The following is a 23,993-nucleotide window of genomic DNA, read 5'->3' on the forward strand; positions in this document are numbered from 1 at the left end:
CATGGACCCTCTAATCAGGAGCTCAGACAAATGTTTAAAATGTAGAAAATGACTGCGAGTGAGCGAGTGGTGAAAGGAGGGAAACAAACAAACTGCAGAATTAGTGTCATGAGTAATAAGCAGTCCTCCTCTTCCACCCAGCTGTAAGTAATTCTGTTGAAGTGCAGTGACTAATTGATATGAACTGATAGCCATCACTGAGAAGATCTCACATTACCACGCAGTACAATTGAATAATGCAACTGTTTTGCATGATAATGAATGAGGCGCTGACAATTCAATCACCCACAGACTAAATATCTAACGTCATATAAAGAATAGGAAAGATCTGGATTCTTCACGGTGAATGAAGAAGCAGCAGAGTCAAATCTGAAGCAGGTCTTCTCAGCAAAAATACATGTTTTTAATCCCCCCCCACTTTTTGTAGTAACACTATTTTATTCAAGAATGTATTCTTTCACTTTGCATAATTGATTTGATTTGGAAGATAAATTCTCTCTATCCCTTAGACTTTAAATGAAGTGCTGCTGCTGTTATTGACACTCTGCAAAATAGATAATCAACTGTGAACTGTGCTGACTTGAAATAATAAGAGAAAGCTGTGAGGAAATCTGTGGATTTGGGAGTGCATCGAGAATTTCAGGGGTTGTGTATTTTATTTACACAAGTGGAATACTCTCTATTTAAATCACAGCACAGGTTTTAGGCATGATGTGTTTCTACTAAACAAAATGGAAAACCTGAGTAGGAGATGAAGTTTGCAGTTTTTTTTTTTCCAAATTAGGTTGCACCTGGACAACATACTGGAAATGCACAAAGACGTTTGAACATAAAGGCCAGTATAATCATTAGTTCTAGGAGCTTGAAATTTATCGTTTTAGGATTTTTTATAAAAGCAAAACTATGTATTTATTTATTTGTTTATGTATTTATTCATTCCAGGTTAAGGTTTAAAAGCTAGCTAAACCAAGAAAGAAACACCGAACTTACAAATAATTACAAAATATACAGTATTTATACTCCAATTGTGTATTTTTGTTCTTACATTCATTATCTGGTATATAATCTGCAGCGTATCAGGATTCAAGAGCTTGCAGCAAATAGTAAAAGCATCTGAGAAGCTCATCAGAGTTTTCCTTCACTCTGCACAGACATTTTTCACAAATGCTGCATCCACAAAGCCAACAGCATTGTGGAAAAGTAATGTGCAACTGAAATATCCCGGCCCTCGCTGCCAGACCGTGCAAAAGTTTCATCTTCTATCTCAATTAATACACTAAAAAACAAACAAATTTAAATTTTTGCAACATTCTTGATTGATAAAAGTCAGATTTATAACTTAAAGGGAAGCACAATTGCCCAGTATATCTGCTGCAAGATATGCTGGGCGATTCACAAAACAAATTATATATCTAAATGGAATAAAAGAGACGTGAAAGATGATTTAAAATGGGATGCAATCACACACCTTTGGAACTTCAGGTTGGGGGTTCGACGGCTGATCAGAGCTTCTGTATCCAGTAAGGGTCCCTAGGCTAGACCCCCCATGCTAACCAAGCCTACATCGGATATGAATTAACAACCTCTTTATCAGCAAAAGGGCTATTCATCATCCCATCAGGTATTGACACAGCAGTGGGACTGTAACCAGATGGAGTATCACCTCAAAAGAATGCTATTATTCCCTGCCAGCAGCAGTGACACCTGTAACATAGGCACTAAAACAAAAAGGTCAGCAGCATCCATCCATACTGCTCCGGTTCTCTGAGGAAATCTTGTGGGATGAGCTTGAAAACAATAACACGGACTGATAACTTTCCCGAGGCAGCTGCTGGGGTTGTTACTCCCTTTGGATCTTAGAATTAGAGCACTCTCCATAGTCAGCGACTTATGGTAGAATGGTGAGTCAATGATGCAAATAGGCCCCGTGGTACTGAGATGCTAATAATGAGCGCCAAGGGCACAGTGTCACTCAATAAATCAGGGCAACACCAGCTACTTTTGTTGATCGGATGAAATGACCATGAAAAATGTACGGGTGGGAAGCTTGCTGCTCCCAAAGGACAACGGCATGCTTTCAAAACAATATGTTTATTTATTTATTTTTAATCACAAATTTAGGTGTCAGCAATTCAGGACAGATGTTTATTCAGTGCAGCAAAATCCAAAAAAGAGGCTTTTGTTTAATATAATCTCTTAGGTTGTTTCGGTGGAAGGCTTGCATGTAGATGGATCACTACAAATTAAATGCAGTTGTTTACTATTAAGGGTCACCTATGTTACACATTGTATTTAAATAACTCAATTCAATTTAATTAACTGACTCAAACACTGAAAATACCAGTAATATTATATATTACATGTACCAGGTTCAGTCCACTTGAAATATTTCATTTACTTTTATTTCAAAGTAAATGAATAAATCAATGAAATCTTAACTATTCAAATATTTTGGGATTACATGTGTTGAAGAACTCTTTTTTTTGTTTTTAAAGGAACAATTCTGAGATATAACTTCTTTTAGGGAGCACATTTTCAGTCTCTGCATTGAGAATAGTACTCAAAGGGCAAGTAGCTTGAGTGTCTTGGTGAAATAGAGGGCTGTGCAAGAAGCTGGGCAGTCATTCAGTTGATCATTCAGTCATCTTGAGAGCTGGCAAATCAGTTGGTGCAGCACACTGAGCTGTGGTAGTTGTCAATCTGAGCTCGTTCTTTGCCCTCTGGTCAAACTGTTCAACTGGCAGGGTGGAAGTATATAATCTGACAACTCGCATTACACAAGGCAGTGGAGGCACTGTTCAATCATCTCTTCCAGCAAGATCGCCGTCCAGTTGCTTAAAAACTCTGTTAAAAGTGAGTGTATCCTCCAAAAAAGGAAGAAATGTGCACCTGTATTCCTTTCACAAGATTTAGAAAGTGGCAAACAAAAAATAATTCATTGACACTTTTTGTGCATTTGTGTGCAGCATTCAAGTAGAAAGAACTGATGTGAACTTGAGAAAACGTAACCTGTTCACACAAAACTTATGAGTGACTGAGCATCAATTATGTGATAACTTACATCTGAGCACAGGAGCAAGTAGGAAAATGAGTCACACACTGCACTAAAAAGGCTGATTGTGAGTTGCCATTATTACAGTCCAAATCAGGAAATGATTACAAAGTGCATAAAAAAAAAAAATTGTGAGACTGGATGAAGTTTTATCTTTGGGATTGCTTTGATTATGAAACTGCTGCTCTGATTACATGATACTCTTTTATTACCATTATAAATTTTCTAGGGTCTCTTTGCCTGAAGTGGTTCTGTAAAAAAAAAAAAATTAAAAAAATCTGATTTATTATAATTATAAAAAGTGGATTTGATTTTTTTTCGGTTCTGATTGGTTTACAGGTAATATTTAAAATGAAATAAGACAGTTGCTGCACAGCGAGGTAAAGCTTTCAATTTTCTTGTGCGCAAACGTAAGTAGTCTGATGATAATTGGTGCACTTTTTGCGCCCTTATTTCCCAATGGGTCACCACAGCGGATAGAGCCGCATGTTCGATTTGACACAGATTTTACGCTGAATGCTCTTCCTCATGCAATCCTCACGTTTATCTGGGCTTGGGACTGGCATTAGAAGTACACTTGTGACTCTGTGTTTATGTTTGTGTCCTCATGGCTTCAAATTAGAGCTCTTGTGTGTGTAAAGTGAATGTGTTAACCACCAATAATACTGAAATTTATATAAATTCATCTAACAATATATCTTAATCGAGTTAAGAACCTTTATAGTTCAGTCCCCAGACAGTTATCTGAGCTAACTTGCCCAGCGGTCCACAGTAGTGATCAAATACTTTGTCTAATCAGATTATCCATCACGTGATAGCATCAAAGAGCCATCTCATTGCCCCCACCAGCAGCTACAAATACTTCCACGTGAAGGTAAAGATCTTTGCACTCACTGCAATGGATTAGGAGTGAACCAAGCCACACATCCATTTTACACTCCTAGTTTATGTCTCCGTACGTGTTTGTGTGTGCGAGTGTTTGTGTTTGTCAAGGATGAAGAGTGTATATGATTTTTTTTCTTCCCAGGGTCACTTTGCCTCGAGGTGATTCTTGTATTTTTATTTTTTTATTTTTCCAGGCTCACACTCTACTTAAGCTCTGAACCAATTTAACACAGACCGGGAACGCAGCAAAAAGCTTGACAGAGTCACTCAAATCCCCATCTGCACTATATTGGGGGCATGACAAGAAAAAAAAATGAGGGTGAACGATAGAGAAGAGGGAAAGTGGTCTATCAGGAAAGAGTGGGGAGGGCGGGCTGTTTAAGGGGGAATGAAATAGATCTGCATGGACACAGAAAGAGAGCAGTGTGTGTGTACTATGAATGGCACTATATTGCTAGGAAGAGTTGTTTGAATTAAACGGATATTTAATTATCATACAGACATTAAACTGATGTCTAAACTCCAGCAAAAGATATTCATCTCACTTGTTAGTAAATGAAACGAGACTTCATCAAAAACAGATCAGACAGGTTTCAAAGTTTGGGGCTAGAAACACTGGCAGCCATATGTGTTTTCCATTTATGCAGCCATTAAACTGATGAAAGGATTGCTGAATTGGAGGGGATGGGCCAAATGAATTCATTTGTCACTTTCTAATTTCTCAGTTGTTCAGAGCCATTTGCCAACAGCTCTTAAAAAGTTGTGTTAAGAACAGTAATAAAAACAGACCATGTCGATGATGAGCTCCAAAAATGATGCAGTGCCACCTGTTAATGCTACAAGATGTAGACAGAATGCCAAAATGGCTTTCCCTGAACAAAACCCACATTAGGGATTTGTTAATTACTTCAACAAGGCAAAATGAGGGAAAAGCTCTGTGTGTGCAGGTGTGTGTGTTACACATCTATGGTGAGAAGCAGGAAAAAAGAAAAAAAAGAATTTCAAATTGTGATGGGCATCACAATTTGTTTACTCCCAACTCGGATTTAAATTATCAATATATCCATACTGCATGTGCCAGGCTGAGCAGCACACGTCTGCAGCTAAAGCCAGGCAAGTGATTTAAGAGGTCCATTGTGGTGCTGTGGAGTATAGCGCACCACAGAAAAGGCAAAGTGAGAGGCAATGCCAGTGTTGTGACAAGCATGTCAAAATCTCTTAGGCATGAATAAACATTCTCTTTCATAAGAGATTATTTTGCTTTTGTCATGATAGAAGCGTGTACCATCATTCTCGTGTGTGTGTGTGTGTGTGTGTGTGTGTGTGTGTGTGTGTGTGTGTGTGTGTGTGTGTGTGTGTGTGTGTGTGTGTGTGTGTTTCAGAGAGAGAGAGAGAGAGAGAGTCCACGTAAAAGGATGAGTAGGCATCTACATAAGAGAGGTGAAAAATAAAGAGCCAAAACCAAAAAACAAACAACCAAGCAAACAAAAAAAAACTGAGCGTCTACTAAACATTAAAGATGAAGCTTGTAATAAAGCAAAAATAATAATAAAAATCAGTGATTAAAAGTAATGAAAGAATGTTATAACGTTATAATGAACATTTAGTACTAATTTAGCTGATTTTGCCATTAAAACAACTGCAAAATTAACACAAAACACAGGAACAAAAACAAGACATATTCATCCAAACGACTGTTTAGGCAAAAATAATTGTAACTTGCAACAGAAAATTATTGGAATATCAGATAGAGAATTTTCTTTGAGTTTGTCATTATGTTTGTTAACTAATGAAACAAAACAATGATAGTTTTGGGTTTAGTTTTTAAATTGGCATATATAATATGAAAAGCCATTATATACTACAATTATTTACTAGTACTAATACATACCTACACTACAGTATTATTTTGGCCTATAGGTGCTAATGGCCATGAAATGAAAATGGTACCATCCGTGTTTTTTAGCCTGTTGCTAGGCATCGTGAAGACAATATAATATCCCCTATATGTAATATCACTCAAGATTACATTTTTGTGTCTATAAAGCGGATGTTGGGGCTGTGAAATGAAAAAGACAGGATGCAGGTTATGATGTCACAGATGCTTAAAAGTTCAAAATGACTAACAGGTGGTTGCTTGGCAATCTGTTGATATCCTGATATAGATAAGAACCTTCAGGTGCCTAAGATCCAAATTTGGTTGCTAAACTCTTGATCATGTCATAGGTGTTGGCGGACAAAGCAACGAAAGCACAGACAGACAGAAATCTCTTGAATTATAGGAAGATACCCGATTAACCACACCAGGTGTAGCCTGATTCACCATGAAGGTTTTATGGAATATTAGACAGCATTGGTTCAGTGTCCATGGCATTACCCCTACACTATTACAGTGGGGTAAACCAATGGTCAAAAGACAGCTCCTTTGTTCACAGGGGAGACTGTTGACCAACTAAATTAGGTGAATGAATGAAGACCCATGTCAGCAGTGAAAAGACAAAATGACGAAAAAGTGTTCGGGCAAGATGGCACATAAGAAAGGCTGATATAGTTTGGCTGATATACATGTAAAAGCCCACCATAACTAAAAAAGGTCCTGCCAAAGCAACCCCTGCTGGTGATAGTTTGTGTTTTTGTGTATGTGAATGGATGTTTTACACATAGCCCAGACTAGCTTTTGTTATGTGACATGGACAATTTTACATCCCTGCTGGAGCAGTTCAGTTAAAGAGTGGGGGTTTCTAAAATGTGCCCTTGTAATGTAGAAGTGATTGATGTAGGTTGATAGGGTTCAGTGGAATGAATATAAAATGTAATCAATGAACTGATTAGTTCACACCACCCAAGTAGGTCAGTCATTAATGACAGTACAAACATACTGTTGGAGGAAAAGTGGGACAGTGGTCAGTACTGTTGCCTCCCAGCACAAAGGTTCATTGTTCGAACCTGCTGGTGTCCTGCGTGGAGCGCGCTCTACCTGTGACGATAAGGAAGGCCAGCCTAACACCCACACAGGGACTGAATTGGATAAGCAGTTTAAACAAAGTGTATGGATGTACAAAGAAAAACAAACCTTGGAGAGTTAGTATCAGAATCAGCAATACATAATTTCTAGATTCCAGCCTGCTTTAGTGGCATAGCAACAAATTGCACATAAGTACATTTCATTATGGGATATTACCATACAGCAATTGTTTGGCCATTTTTTAATAAACCAAAGAAAATTATACTAATTTAAATCCAGCAAAGAATTTGCAGAAAGAAAGCAAGACAAAAACAAGATGTCATGAACATCCCGCAATTACAAACACTTGGTTTTTCATCTTTAATGGCATTATATTTTAACCCTATATAATCTTGATTAATGTATAAAACTAAAGACGCAGCCCTGGAGCTCAAGCTAAGTTGATCCTTCTTGTGAGAATGATCAAACTACTGTGTGTTTGCGTGACTAAGTTAATAGCAGCAGTCACAGGAAGGGGTAGAGGGTTAGCAAGCAATAAGATGGACGGTGGAGGCAGGGTGCTGCCATGGGCTGCAGGGAGAGAGAGGGAGTACAAAGACAAACGGGGGCAGCTTTGATGGCTAATGCAATAACCACAGCTGCCACTGAATGAGCCAGAATGATGAAGAGTAATCAGAGTGGTTGAGGCAGCTCTAAAAGTGAGAGACACCGCAAACACGGGTAGTTGATAGATGGCTAAAAGGGAGGTTGGAGAGAGGAAAAGACAAAGCAATTCATTATATCAAGAACACTGTAGCTGTCATTTTTTTGTGAAATTTGGCAACAGCTTGTGAATCTCAAGAAGACTGATGATTGCTAAAATATCAATCAATCAGGATCCTTATGAGAATCTTTATTTAAGTGGCTAGTTAAAGCAACTGAAGAACTATTTTCAGTACTGATGTCTTCAAAAGGTGAAATGAGGATGTCTGTCTTTTTTTTCCTCTGCTTGATAAGTGACTTAAACTAGCAGTTTATTATCACAAAAGGCTGCAAATTAATTTTTGACCAGTCAGCCAATCAATTAATCATTGCAGCTCTGCAATCAACTTTAACCTGGCTGGTGTCCAGTCTGGAGAGGATGGGGGGGCGGTGGTCAGGGCTTCCCACAAGGGATTTCAAGTGAGGGCTGGCAACTAATGTTATGAACCGCCTGGCTTAATGGAAGAAAATGTAGGAGAGGTAGCTCACTAAGACCCAGGGGAGACTCAACACTAATTTCAGTCTGAAAGCTACCACATTACTCGTCTGATCTAAGAGTCAGCGGGATCACAACCAAGAATCACCAGAATGACACTCGTCCATAATAGAGTGGTCAAACCAGGTACATTAAAGACCTCCCTGTGGAGTGGCATACACAACCTGGTGAAAACAGATGTCTCTTTGGACTGCCTTTTCTAGAAGCTTCCTACTCATCAGGAAGATGAAAGCGATGAATCAACTGTGTTAGTTCTTTTTCGGATCGTTTCAGAGGGAAAGGGCCATAATCAAAGGCAAGGTCAGAAAAGAGCCGACTCTCTGCCCAGCACTCATCACAGGAGAAGAAAGAGAAAACATGTTGTGCTTCTGATGCCTGTTTCACAAATTAGAAGAGGGATTTCTAAAGCTAATGAGATTTTAAAAATCTTTAAATGTAATTGAATTTATACATTATGCACTTAATAAAAGAATTAAGTGAATGCCAAGTGTAATTTTGTTTGAATAAACACTTGCAGATTTCAACATTTCTGTCTCAAAGTAATCTCCTTTTTCCAAATTAGCCAAAAATAAATAAACAGATATCTAAAACACAGGGAAAACTAAGGTGATCTGTCTCTGATGCACTACTATATGTAGTTCATTCTGAAAATAAAATCAGCGAAAGGGTGGCACTGCCACTCTATTGAAATGTGTTATCATTTTTATTAGATCAATCACTTGGCAAGAGTGTAATTTATCACATGGTTGTAAAAAGAAAAAAAAAAAAAAAAAAAAAAAAAAAAAAACAGATGAGAGACTCAAAACCCGTTTTATGACTTTTGGTACTTTTAGTAATTTGAATCTAAATAGGTTATTAAGTTTGAGTGCTTCAGGTACATCAATCTTTTTAATTGACAGTTTGCCCTTTCTAAAACCATTTGGCGTCAAGCAAGTTTTGACTTTGAAGCCGATTATCTATTTGCCGTACTTGAGCAGACAAACTGACTTTCCCTTGTGTACGTTAGACATTTGTGGTTTCCGTGGTAATTTTATAGCAGGGTCTTTGTGAAATGGATAGCTGAAGCGAGCTCAGACTAATCTTAGAAGTGCTGCAGTGAAAACAGAATTAAAGTTATCTTAAAAATGGTGAAAGAATGAAAATCTCTTTATAGGGCTTTGGTTTAAACATTGTTGTGTCCCTTTTACCGGTATGTAACAGTTATCAATTCACTTCAGAGTGTGGCATTTTATAATCCCATTGTTATTCTAATGTTATTATACAAATACACATTTTTTAGCCAATATGTATTAAAGCATCCGCTGAGAAGAAAGGAAGAAGTGGGGAGAACAAAAATCCCCATCCAGACGTTTATTATCCTTTTTTCTGCCCTGAAATCACCTTTGCCGTCTGTCAAAAAAGTCAAATCCTTTACCACACACTTTTGAGTATCAAGCCAGAAGCAAGCTGCATCAAAGAGAATATCTGGGTACCCTCAGTGGTAAACTCCTTCACCTGTGCAACTCTGTTTGCCACAACAAGTATACAGTAGTTTGAGCCATTAAACATTCTCCCTTGATTTTCCCCACTGCCCGAGGAAAAAATAAAATAAAAATTTAATTAAAAACATAAAACCAAAGCAGAGCTGACCTCTCTCCTTGAAAAAGTCGACTTTTTCTCTGAAGCTCATAAAAACTTCTGATGTTACATGATACAAACTGTACCCCCAAACATAAAACAACAAAACTTTTAAAAAAAGTACAAAGATAAAATCTTGTTAAATTCATCACAAATTTCAGGTAAGTGACTGAAACAGGCAACTGCAGATGAACTGGGACACTCTAGTAAAAGTCTCATAAATAAAATGGAAAAAAAAAAAATCAGTTGAATTATTTGTTTTCTTTTGTTTGTGTGTTTTTCTCCACTTTAGCTTAAAGTAACATGCGGTCTGCTGGTGTAACTGTAGCAGCGGATGCCATTGGATATGCATGCAGACCTATTAAAAGCTTAATGCATAAACAAAATGAGCTCTGTAAGTAGAAGCCAGTAAGGAAAGGTCAGAGTTATTTTTTCCTTTTCCAAAGTGAAGAGCTTTGGACCAGCTCTGCGGAGAAAATCACAGTCATGCAAATATGACGAGACGAAAGCTGGCATAACTACTTGCTATATTTGACACTGTGACTTTGACCCTAGCCCTGAGCTGAAAGAAATAGGCTTTCACAGCTGAGCTTTTAGGTTTATCATATTTGAAAGCAAATTCACCCCCCCATACCCCCACCCTATTCTGCAAAAAAAAAAAAAAAAAAGTCAGTGGCTTAAAACATTGCTCTAGGGTCCCAAGAGATCCATTTGTGTCTTACTCACTCTCTGAGTGGGGGGGGTGGGGGGTATGAGCACATTTATAGCTTCATCTTTTTTTTTCTCTATTCATTTTTATTTGAAAGACAAATATTACTATTATTGTACTTCTGTATAATATTGTTGTCTTATCCTATTGTCATTAACCGTTGAGGATTTCCTAGTTTATATGTACTGGAGCAGTTGCCGAGTGAAATCCTGACAGAAATGGAGGAAAATGGTCAATTGTGTCTCATTCTGCAGCTGCAGATGCGACGCAGAGCTTCAAACCAGAACAGGATGTGTTGCTATTTTCAAGCGTTATTGATCAACGTCAGGGATGCTTCTTTCCAGTGCTCTGTACAAATAGTGATTATGAATAATGGCTGTAGCACACCACCGAGAGACGTGCCTTCTAATGTTTTCTTTGTATGTCAAGTGCAATATTGACTTCACATGTACAGACACACACATGATTCCCATAACATCTGACCGATTTCCACCATTTTCCATCTCCTGCTGGTTTGCATTCAGACATCAAGTTTAAGCTTAATGTGCCGACTGAACACCCCTAATGTGGATTAGCTATGCATGGTAATGTCTGGAAGGAATCCTTGCCTCCCTAATGTGATATTCCTGAAAGTGCTGCCATGTTTGTGTGAGTTATTGTGCGTCTGTGTTTCTGTGCTGCGTTGACATGAAATCATGCGCTCGAAAATAACTATAGCTTTGCTTTCTATTTTAACATCCACGCCCTGAGGGAGTATAAAACATGCTTAATACTAGTCTGACCTGGAAAACTGGGAAAAAAGAGGCTATGCCACCAAGTTTGCAGCCCTGTTACCTTTAAATCGAAGTCATAATAAAGTGAGTGGGCTGCCTTTGGATAATAATACAGACTGTTCATGCTGAGAGTGCGATTTTGCTAATGAGAGATAGTCAAGAGTGAAGATTTAAACGATTTACAATACGGAACCAGTGATCCCAGGTAACCTTGTGGTGATTTGTGAGTGCATGGATATGTAGTGAGGAGGAAGAAGGAACAGACTGAGTCAGTGCATGTGCACATAATGCATAAACGTCTATGGAAAAATGTTTGGATGGCCATTTTCATAACCTAATTGAATGCATATAAAATTTAGAATTATGAAAGGATTTGCTGCAAAATAAGTCTGTTAATGATATGTTTGCACTGCTCAACACTGGTTTCCTTCTGACTCAAAACTCTGTTAAAGTTCCACAATTAGATTGATCATCAAATTAGTTTTTAGGGTGCAATTATAAATGATTTAGAGGCCAGTCTTTGTGATTAGGGCCAACTGCCTAATAAGTAAGCTGACTTGTAGTGAAAGGCGCATGATTAACCAAGTCGACCAGACAGAAGAGATGAATAAGCACCTGATGAAAATGCCTACTGTCCTTGTCCCAGTGTAAGTGCATCGCTATTGTTTCCCAGAAAAACTCGACCCCGAGCCACAGCCTTCAGCGCCAAACTACAGATGATTTCGTCCTTTCATCTCAACTGAATCGTAGGCTGACAGAAACCAGCACAATTTTCACAGTGATTGATGTTTGTGACTGGAACTTGACAGCTGGCAACATGCTACAAAACAGTTGCTTTGCTTGTCAGTGCAACTCTATTTTTGTTTAAATGTTTCAACATCAAACCAAAGTTAAAACCTAAGTGTAGCCTTCAGACTGTTCATATGTATCCCTCATGGGTATTAGAATATCATTTGAGGGCAATTTTCACTTGCAAAAGGGATCAAACGTATGCCATACACAGTGATGTAGTGAGACATCAAAGATACAGAGGCTGTGAAACGGTGTTTTTGTTGTTGTGTAAGCAGTGGAAAACAATGGAAATGACTGCAAATTACACAAAAAGGCCAGGTGAAAAGAAAAAACTACTATGCCCGTGTAATAATTTCACTTGATTTCACGTAATCTCAACAGACTTTAAAAGCCAACAGCAGTGGAGCTAAAAATGTGCATCATAATTGCTTGCTTCTTCCAATTTAAGTGTGAAGGGACAAGAAAGCAAAGTACGACAAATGTTCAGTTGTTGGCAGCAATAATGAACACAACGTCTTTAAGGGTTAATTCAGCTTTTAAAGTGGGGTCGTGCAAAGTACTCATTCTTTGTCGGCGTATTACCTTTAATAAATGGCAGCTGAAGTGCCGACCGTCATTTAATGAATTGCCGTGAAAGCTAAGCAATGCACTGGTGAGGATGGGGTCAGCAGGAAAATGTATTATTCATACATGTATTTTATAGATATATATAAAACAGAGGCTTTCAGTTATAAATGTATATTCCAGGATATTCCAGTCCAAGTCTCTAAGTCTATGTTATTGTGTGACTTTGTTATTACACCAGATGATAACGTAGACTAAAGTTGGAAAGTCGCCACAACAAGTGTCATGGCGACCAGAAACCACAGAAACGACTTTGAGCAACTATGAGCAAAATAACCAGAAGATGGGGAAGTGGGTGTTCCTGGAGAGTGTTAAGTTAAATTAAAAAAAAAAAAACCCAACAACTTATATTCTATACTCATTGTTAAAAGTGTAATATTTAATTTTGATGTTTATGGCAGCTGATGAAAATCAGATATCTAGTATCTCTTATCATTAGGATATTTCCTAAAATTAATCAAAAGCGGCTCTGGTCAGGTAACTTGGTGGCAGTTTCAGCACTGTGAGCAGGTCCTAAGTCATCCTGGAAAAAGGAAATCTGCAGCAGATGGAAGCATGAAGTAGTCTAAAATATCCTGGTAGATGGCTGCTTTGACTTTGGACTTGATAAAACACAGCGGACCAACACTAGCAGATGACATGGCAAACCACATCACCACAGACTGTGGGAAATTCAGCCTGGACTTGGATTCTGTGCCTCTGCTGACTCTAGGACCTTGAAAGACAGAATTTACTTTCATGCAAGTTCTTTTCCTCCCTTTTCCTCCTCCTCTCTGGATCAGCGTCGTAATATTAGGGACAGTTGAAGCCACTTTCCTGATGATGTTAGTGCACCTCGGTCTATTCCGTGTGAAGCGCCACCAAGTTCTTAATTTGAATCTTCTTGAAAACCCTCTCAAGGCTGGGGCCATCTCTGCTGCTTGGGCACCTTTTCCTATCACAGTTTATCCTTGCTATCAACTTTCATTTAATATGCTTCGATCCAGCACTCTGCAAAGAGCCAGCCTTTTCAGCAGTGACCGTCTGTGGCTTGTGGAGGGTATCGTCATCTGGACCCAAATGAGTTGTCATTGTTGTTGCGTGCACTGAACAAGTCCAAGATACCATGGTATTTAACCCTATAGACTATATTTAACCCATTTACCAAAACAGAAAATAAAATATTCTAATAATTTGAGATACCAGATTTCTATTTTTCATGTGTTCTAATAATCATCTTTAAAACTAAAATGAAAAAACGACAAACTATTTCAGTTAATGTGCAATGAACTTGAAATAAAAAAAGTTTTTCACAATATTTTCATATGGAATAATATATGATTGCCTGTTAATTTGAACCATTTTTTCTTTTATCTATGCACTGCTAAAATCCTGACATAAGTTAAAAACAGCAGGTGGGCGTTTCGGCTATATTGACATGAGAAATGATCACTCAGTGTGAAGAAAGAGATGCCTGATCAGCTGCACTTCCTTTAACTGAGTGAGCGCAGGCTGAGAGAGTTGTGGGAAGTAGCAGCACAGCTGGATTGAAAGCTTCAGAGAGTTAACAAAGCTAAAAAACTAGCTTTGTGCTGAGGCAAGTTGGAAACAAAGATGTGCGGTTCTTTGAGCTGAAACCTGGAAGGCACAGTGCTGCGACATGGGAGGCTCATTAACTTGTTCACACATTCTATAACATGGGACTGTTAAGTTTCCAAACTCACACACATCACACATCATCATCAAATAATATGAAAACTATGAATTACTTTATATAGAAATGTTTTTGTAACTACTGAATCAAAGTGTATTTAACACAAGGTGTTACAGAGTATCACGCAATATTTTAACTCATTAAACACTCACATTAATTTTTATATCAAATACCCTTTTTTTGCCCTTCTTATTTGTTACTTTGGATAAGGCAAATTATTGCAAAAAACAAAGAGCCCATTGTTCCAAAGGTACACAAAAAAAACCTAATACTTTAAGAGTTTTCAAGCAACAACAGATGGTAGAATATGTGAAGAAGACTGACAAAGTAAAATTGAAATATCCCTGAAAAAAAAAATGCATGCAGCAAGCTGTTTGTTTGTTTGTTATCAAACTTTGGGGGAAATATAATTTTGACAAACAGCTGCAGTATCACAGCATGGGCACGCATATGTCCTCAATATTTTCTTCATCCTAAATGCCTTTGTAATTTATTTTGATTAATTATAATAGAATATCCAAGATAATTAGACTTTTTTATCAATATAACTTCAAATATATAACTTCAGTCATTTTTTAACAGTGTGTGCCAGCCCTCTGCAGTGTCATTGTAGCAGTGTAGCACTAAATCTGTACCTTTAAAGAAACAATCTTTGCTGTGTACCACGTAGATCCGTCTTCTTTCCAGGCAGGCGGTGCGGTAAACCTCACAGTGGTTCTCATAGAATCTGCCGTCTGAGCCGCACACCGGCACGAAGGAGGGCCGGCATTTTTCCTGGCAAACGCACTCTGCGCGGCCAGTTTCTGCCATCAGCACACATTGTCGACCCCGTCCACAGTAGGTCCTCCGACAGGGGTCTCCGTCCGGATCAGACAGGGCTGGAAGAACAAGAGAGAATAGGGCTTTTATATTAAGAAAGAAAGCCAGAGTGTATACCTTCACAAAATTGTATGAGAGGGGGAAACTTAGGCAATTTTTACTTGCATATATGAATCGGAAAGAGTTACAAGGGCAGAGATAGAGATCAGCTGAATTTACAAAACGCAAAAATGAAATAGATTTGTCTCTCCTGCACAGACAGACAAAGACATGAGTATTGCTTTCTCATAGATTTGTGCTGCTTAAAAATAACATGGCCAAAATTCAAGGACAGTTCTCATGTAGTGTGAGATTCTGAAGAACTTAGATAATCACTGACAAATCCAGTGCTTTAACACAAATATGTTTTCAAATAAATGAATCAAAACCAAATAAAAAAAAAAATCACATTAATCCTCATTTAAAAAAAAAAATACTATATTAGATATGTGGTGTAGAATAAAACAAATCAAATATGTATTAAGGAAAACATATTTGCATGGATCATACAGTAGGCACCAAAATTAGAAAAACCGTAAACCAATGACAAACACCTCCAAACGTGATGGCAATTATCACACGGTGCTAACGAGGATAAACCTTTTTTTTTTTTTAAACACAGTCTAACTATCTACAGCTCAAACTGCAGGCTGCCCTTATTAACACCTCTCAGCAATCATTTGCACATACATGAGCACATGTGCATACAAACATACCAAGGTGTATATGTATATATATGTACCTGAGCATATAAGGGCACTGAAAGTAGAGTTTCCACATTCTGCCTTAGTTATTTTGTTGCCTATGAACACAAATGCACTCACTACTCACCCTCTTCATTATAACAACTCCTTGTGTCATCTCCTGACCTACACACATATGCAGGGACAAATGCACACAGCCATCACCACTGTAACCACTCACTGCCTAGGGCACCTTGCTTCTTCTTCTTCTCACTGATTTAATCTATCTGCACTTAAAGGAAGTCAAAAAGCTGCTGATTCAGCCAGATGCTCCACCTTGGATTGATGTTTCCTGACTCCGTGAGCCTGACCTCTGGCCCATGCTCCGTGGGGTTATTACAGTGAAAACGAGATTCTCTAAAAGGTACAAGCAAGGAATTTGCTGCCTCACAACCTCATCTGGCAAATGCCAGGGGAATATATTAAACATAAAAATGCCAGATCCCTCTAAGAGTTTACATGTTTTTTCATACGGTCGTGAGAGCGCCGAATTAATTACAGGCAAACATGAAACTCTCCTACGCAAGCACCCACAATGTTGAATTTATTGGCAGAGGCTTAACTTTAGGGTTTATCTGCTAGATGATAAAGATTCATTCTGTAGTTTTATTTGAAAATAAAAGCATTTTACAACAAAAATGAGTAAAAAATTAGATATAGATGAGACTTGATTTTTTGAGTAATTAAGTAAATAAGTAAAATTTATTTATATAGCACTTTTTAAGACAAGAAGCTATTAAAAAGTGCTTCACATGGGAATATAAAAGCATATTAAACAAAACAACATAGTACACACAAACATTACTCAAATGCCTGTCTAAACAGATGTGTTTAAAGCTGTTTTTTAAAAGAAGCCACAGAGTCGATGGTGCATAGCGGGGGAGGTAAACTGTTCCACAGTATTGGAGCTAGGGTTTGAAAATCTCCCTTCGTTTTTGAACGGGTCCGTGGAATAGTTAGAAGACCACTCTCAGTGGATCTAAGGATCCGGTTTGGAGAGTAGAGTTGAAGAAGCTCAATGATATAGGAGGGAGCCTCACCTCGTAAAGACATAAATGTAAAAGTGAGGATTTTAAACTGATATCTGTACCCAATTGGAAGCCAGTGCAAGGATTTTAACATGGAAGTGATATGGGGGAATTTATTACTGTGGGTTAAAAGCCTTGCTGCGGCATTTTGGACCGCTTGAAGGCAATTTAAGGAAGCCTTAGACAGACAGGAAAAGAGTGCATTACCATAGTCTAACTGGGAGGAGATGAAGGCATGGACAAGCATCTCCATTTCACCTTTGGAGACAATAGTCCTAAGTTTAGCAATATTTCTTAAATGAAAAAAGCAGGAGCGGGTCACAGACTTGATATGAGCATCAAAAGACAGAGACTGATCAAAAATTATTCCAAGATTCCGAGCAGTAGCTTTTATCGTGGCTGAGAAAGGACCTAATTTGGGGCTTGATACTCTTTGAAGCAAGAATGAAACACTCAGCCTTGTTTGCGTTCAGCTGCAAAAAATTGTCTGCCATCCAACCATCAATTTCCTTAAGACAGTCCATTAGAGTGGATAATTTGTCTAATTCCTAAGGTTTAAAGGAGATGTACAATTGGATATTGTCTGGATACAGATAGTAGGAAATAATTTTGAAACCACTAATGATACGGCCTAAAGGAAGAATATATAATGAAAATAACAAGGGGCTTAAAACCAATCCTTGTGGGACTCCACATGAAATTTTTTACTACATCTGACCGGAAGTTTCCCACTGAAACTAAAAGTGTTCTATCAGCCAGAAATGAGGTGAACCACTTTAGGACAGATCCAGATATCCCTACCATATGAGTTGAGTTATTATTTTGTATGGAGACCACTTCATTTGCCATTAGAACAATTTGGAAAACCATCCATCCATCCATCCATCCATCCATTCGCTTCCGCTTATCCTTTTCAGGGTCGCGGGGGGCGCTGGAGCCTATCCCAGCTGTCATAGGGCGAGAGGCGGGGTACACCCTGGACAGGTCGCCAGTCTGTCGCAGGGCCAACACACAAGGACAGACAACCATTCACACTCACATTCACTCACACATTCACACCTAGTGACAATTTGGATTATCCAATTAACCTATCCCCACAAGCTGCATGTCTTTGGACGGTGGGAGGAAGCTGGAGTACCCGGAGGGAACCCACTTCTTGTTCTGACAGCTAGTCAGTGCTTGTGAATGCAGAATGAATCTGAAATTCCATTTTGTCTACTGGTACAGTAGATTTTGCATATCTGAAAGCACCAATCAGTTTATGGAGATCAGCACAAGATAAGAACTTCTGTTTCTGTTAAAATATAAAAATGTCAAAAAGTGGTAGAAGATTAGGAGTCCCGCAGCCATTACAGGCCTACGGCGAGTGTTTATCAGTTAAAACACTGTTCTAAGCTCTCACAAAAATGAAGTTTTGGCGTTAAAGCAAAGCTTTAAAAGCCCTAATTGATCCTGCTGTTTCTCCTTTTAAAACTGCAAGCATTTTGTGCCTCTTGTTTACCTTTGAAGTCAACAAGCTCCGTTATTTGCCATGGAAACCAGGGCAAACCATAAACGACATGACTGTTCACTGCAACAAACTGCTTGGCATTAATAAATTCAGTGTCGAGGTAAGAAAGAAAATAACACTGGAAAGGAACGATAATTCTATCATCTAAAAAAAAGTCTAAAAACTCTAAAGTCACTGTCAGAAGGATGATTTGCTGTTAAAAGAAAATAATAGATTTAGTAGCCATTGTGTTCATGCAGTTTTGAGGTTGAGTCAGTCGGGATGCTGAGAAGGGGTCAACTTTATTATCCCTCTCTTGAATAAAGCTAAAAACCATACTGGCTTAACTTAAAAGAACCCAGTCCACGCTCTTATATTCAAACTGCTGAAAAGAAAAATTTAATTTGCCTCCAGTATAATCATATCTCAACTCTCAGCATATTCAATAATAGAGGTAATACGCTGTTGTCGGAGGACAAAAGTCCCTTAATTGCATAAAGGAGATTTGAGGGCCAATGCACAGAGGAACACAAGCTCACACACACACAAACACATACATTAACACACCGGCACCCTCCTACTCACTTTTAGGTGTTAGTATGTATGCAAACATACACTCTATAGTCACTGTCTAATATCCAGCTTCTGTGCTTGCAAACACTGGAACATGGTCAAATATGAACACACAGAAATGCTGCTGAAATTACTAAACCTTATGTGAACAGAAATAATGATTAGCAGACCAAATAAATCACAGTAACTACTGTGATAGTAGCAGTTTAGGATTTTGAAATGTGTGACCACCTTTTTCCTGTCCATTTGACACATTCTTGTCTAAACCTGGAATCAATTAATAGAAAATAACTGGTGGAGTAATCAGTAATAAGCATATTCGATATTGGCAGTTAAGCACAGCCCACAGGTAGGTGCAGCCTGACCTGACTTATTACTTTGACTGCTTCTTTATCATAATTAAGTATTGGGAATCAAACTAAGTCGCGGCTTGGGGGCGTGCCAGGTAACTACCCCGATGGGAATGTGAGGGGGATGGAGGGGGATGGAGAGAGTGAAGACAGACTCAATATCCAGTTTACTAATTGTTCTGCGTGTCTCGGCAAAGCATCTGTGGGAAATGCAAAATATCCCAGCTCCCCTGCGACCTTGCTGTTCATGTCAAGGTCGGGGACGATTACAAGATCGTTTGTATTCTCCAAGCATGAGAGATTAAATGCTTAGCAACAAACATCCAGTGGCTGTTATCCACTGGCGCTGGTTCTTCCTTCTTCATCTTCCCCTAGCTCTCTCCCCTTCCGTCCTCTTTCTTCTTTTCCCATTTTGTTCAGAGAACAGAGTACATGAACAGCTGCCGCTCGAACAACAGAAACAATAGTGCCCAAAAGTTACATTTACAATACGCAAGCTGTCTGACATTTAGCTAATTCGTAGCACTCGCATTCATCCTCACCATAAGTTCTTTTGTCTCACTCTCTTTTGGACTACGTTGGTTGCAATTGTGGCTTGCTTAAGAGGCTAAAAATGTCATTTGATAATCCTTCCTGTTTAAGCTGCTGGCGCAGTACATATAAATGGCTCTTACAAGATGAAGCTTTTTTATGGTGCCAAGACAATACCATGCTGACCATACTGCTTCAAGCCTTTCTATCCTGTCACTGCAGTTTTTTGTTGATTATACTTCATCTTCCTTTTTTCCCCCCTCTTTATTTCACTGCATGTGTATGTGTCCCTGTCTTTTTTTCCTCATTTTCTCTTTGTCAATATCTTTCTAAACTGGGCCTCAGAGAAACTGAAACCAGACATTGTCCACTATAATTACAGATTTCCTGTGCATGTTTTACGAGAAGCACTGCTGATAATTACATAGGAACATAAGGGACTGGGATGCGGTGGTAAGACTATTTTGGCTTATCTCCCTGACATTTTATGATAATCCAACATAACTTTCCTCTTTTATTCCCCTTTTATGCAAGCCTAAGTGGATGAGAGCATAACTGGAAGCACAGCATGACTGACTGCCTTTTCATTTGTCGGGAAAAGCTACAATCTTGTCAGTCTCAGCCCTTACTGAATCATTTTGAAAAAGCTATTGGTAATTTGAATCCACAGTGAGGCATATAATGTGTGTGCAGAGTGCACTAGCATAAAGAACACAGGCTGCGCGCGCGCACACACACACACACACACACACACACACACACACAGAAAGAGAAAGTCAGAATATGTCACTTCACTCTGGAAGCAAAGTACTTATGTCTAAGCCCTCGCTCTATTTAGCAACTAAAATATGCCTCAATTTATTTATACCTGAGGCTAGACTCTCAAGCTCTTTAAATTCCTTTAACATTTAAAGGCAATCACAATAAACTTTATTTATTTTGTATTTAATCCAGCTCCACAGAGGCTAGTTTGTTGTTTTTTGATACATTCTCCTTGGAGAGACAGAGGGACACTGTAAGAGCTTCTTAGTAATTAGACTAGAAGAATATTTGCCCTGCTGATGTGGGACTCACTGCCTGCAGCACTACAATGCCATAAACCACCTTGATCCATGGAAATCTGCTGCAGTCACAAACCCATACAGACACAAAGAGTTTTCTCTTTTTTCCCTGCCAGCAGACAGCTTCTGTTTTGTGATCGAGCCGCTAAAGTGCCGCCGTCTTTTTAATTCAAGTGTCACATGAGTGCAGCATACATGTGCATGTAAAGGGCATGTGGATGGAGCGCTTGTTTATTTGAGTTGTGCCGTCCAGGAAATGTACAGTCACATCTGCTGATCCTACAGATCATTCTGTTTGCTCTGAAGCAGCTGTAGATAATTAAATATTGAGACGCGCCGTCAAACACTGTCTCCCCTGTTCTGCACAGTTGGACAAAGCTTTTCTGACATGCACACCAAGCTGGAATATCAATGGACAGCAGCGGCCCTCGGTGTTAGGTGAGATACTCACAGATAAGCACAAACCTGTCAGCTTAACTGCACTGTACCCAAAATGATGTTTTCTTTTTTTAGGACGGAAAGTAGAATGCAAAAAGCAGAGGGAAATTTTGTTTAGGTTACATGGATATTCAAGGCGCATCTTTTGTTGCCTTTTTTTCCCCCGCCATTAGGCTCTAAATTTGTCCTTTGGCCTAGCGGTAATACTACACTTGACAAGAGGACTGATTCATCCAGCTTCCACATCAGACTCCATAAAATTCTACAAGATCACAAATCCTATACCAAAACAGAAATGAAATAAAAATAGACTGTCAAAAGGTTAAAAACAACCTGATATGAAGTGCATTTCCTGCAATTGGGTGTTGTCTTTACTGTCCCACCTCCAGTATTAACAATTTTAAATATCAGACACAGCACGTGAAAAACCAACCAACGACACAGACTGAGAATCTCAGCTGAAGCTTCTCTCAGAACTGTGTCTGAAAAGTGTAGTTTATTGAACAGTTTCTTGTGCATTAACTGAAAATAAAATTTGCCTCCACTCTGCACAGCCACACAAGCCTGGGGTTGAGATCTGGTCGGTCAGCCAGTGAAATTTGTCCCCTTAGATATGTTGGCGACTCGTCCGTCTTTAGCCTGTGGCAGTAACACAGTGTAGATGAGGTTGAGCGACAGTTTCATTTAAACCTAGTGGTGTTTTTATCAGAACAAAAACTGTTTCATATCAAGGGAGACATCAACAAACAATGAGGTCAAGAAAAAATATATATAAATAAATACACTGAAAATCAAATGTCTAAAAAGAATAATTAATCTAAATGACCACTGTCTGCTTTAAGTAATCCATACTGTATTATTATGTCTTATTTATTTATAATAAGCATAAAGTCATCCAGGAACAAAACTGTTCATGACACCAAATGTCAGCAGCAGCACTTTGATGCCTCAATATTCAGGCTGGATTTAAATATTGCCCCCAAAAAATCAGCAGAAGAGAGCATCCAAAATTAGACTAAACCCCATTTTCCCAAACATGTTTTGAGAAAACAGCCTTTAATAGCACAGAAATTGGCAGGCTTGCTCTCAGGTAATGATATAACATGTTAATCATCTCTTCAGACAATCAGGACTAAATCTCGATAAAACTCTAACAAATGCTGACATTAAACAGTAACAACTATGTAAATTCAGATTATTGATGTGCCTATGTGCAGTTTCAAGACAGATTATTACCAATAATTATTGCTGTAGCTTGTAAACAATATTGCAGATCTTTTTAATCTAACGGCAAATGTCTAAATCTTGAGACATACTTTTAGATAAAAGCTTTTTTTGTGTGTTTGTTTTACTACAAGAATGACATTACATGGTTGCAACAAGCGACTGACTTCAGTATTGATTAATCTTTTGACATTTTATTTCATATTGTCTCGCTTGATATAACTAAAAGTTCAAATAACCCAGTTTCAATTCACATGCGACAAGCTGAATAAAGGATCAAGCCTTTCTGTATAGGCTGAAGATCAGTTTTTGATTCTCACAGAGAAGAAGAATAGACAAAGGACAAATTTACCCTAGTGATAGGAATCTATTAAATCTCTGTTGTTATTAATGTTGTAATTCCATTTCACATTAGGCAAACATGGATCATTTTCATGGTAATCCTTCTAATAGCTGTTGAGATAATTCAGAAAGGACCAAAGACTGACACAGACTGAAGCACCCTCATGTTTGAGACTGACAATGAGACAACTGTATAAAAACCTCTAATCGAAGTAACTTTAGATAATAATTACAGTTAATTTACACTCACTGCCAAAGCCATTGTTCTCTATTAAATGCTACAAATCTTCCATTACCCCCATGACCTCTTTCTAAATGGCAAGTTAGTCATTACCTTGGCGATCACTACCTTTAAACAAGAGGTATGGCACTTAAGCCATCTCATATGGAGCTGAACTTAAATGTTACACACCAACAAAATGAGGCTTAAACGCATGTAGCCACAACCCAAACACAAAGACAGCATCACCATATGAACACAAAGAAAACTAGAGGCTACAATTATGACTAATGTGCCAGTTAAACAATATCATGTGGTTGCTATTTAAGTGCTAAAACTATAAATCAAACTCTATGAAGCTAGAAGCGGACATTCATTAAAAGGCTCCTTTAAAGACCGGTTCCAACAAACGTAAGCATAAAGACCTGTTCCAACAAACTTTTAAGATAGCATAAATCAAGTCTGCTATTCATGATGCAATGCACAGCAGCCTGCTTTAAACTGCAGTTACATAAAAGTAGAGGCTAAGAATTATAGGCTTTTCCGTGTTCATAAACTTGTATCAGGAAACTTTGATAGCATATTTTTTTAACAAGGTCATCAAAGATTAAAAAATGAACCCTGAATACATCTGTGGCATCCCAAAATACTAATGGAGGAGAAACTTCCTGTGATTTCTGAAGAGACATGGCTGATGATGAGACTAAAGGACGCAGTGATTAAGGGTACTTACTTATCACACCCTGACTCAGTGTTTCTCTTGTTCTCCCCCTATTTTCAGTTTATCTT

The 23,993-nt window shown here is 38.4% G+C and overlaps 1 protein-coding gene across 6 annotated transcripts in view; it reads right to left on the bottom strand.

Annotated features, from left to right (window-relative positions):
* Window positions 1-23,993, bottom strand: part of fstl4 (follistatin-like 4) — a 211,420-nt gene that overhangs the window by 106,114 nt on the left and 81,313 nt on the right. For all 6 annotated transcript variants that reach the window (XM_039618901.1, XM_039618902.1, XM_039618903.1 and 3 more), the window contains one exon: window positions 14,983-15,225. In XM_039618901.1, coding sequence (XP_039474835.1) covers window positions 14,983-15,225 — 243 coding nt within the window. The remainder of the gene's footprint in view (window positions 1-14,982; window positions 15,226-23,993) is intronic.

This window comes from Oreochromis aureus, linkage group 10 (assembly GCF_013358895.1).
Source record: "Oreochromis aureus strain Israel breed Guangdong linkage group 10, ZZ_aureus, whole genome shotgun sequence".
NCBI lineage: Eukaryota > Metazoa > Chordata > Actinopteri > Cichliformes > Cichlidae > Oreochromis > Oreochromis aureus.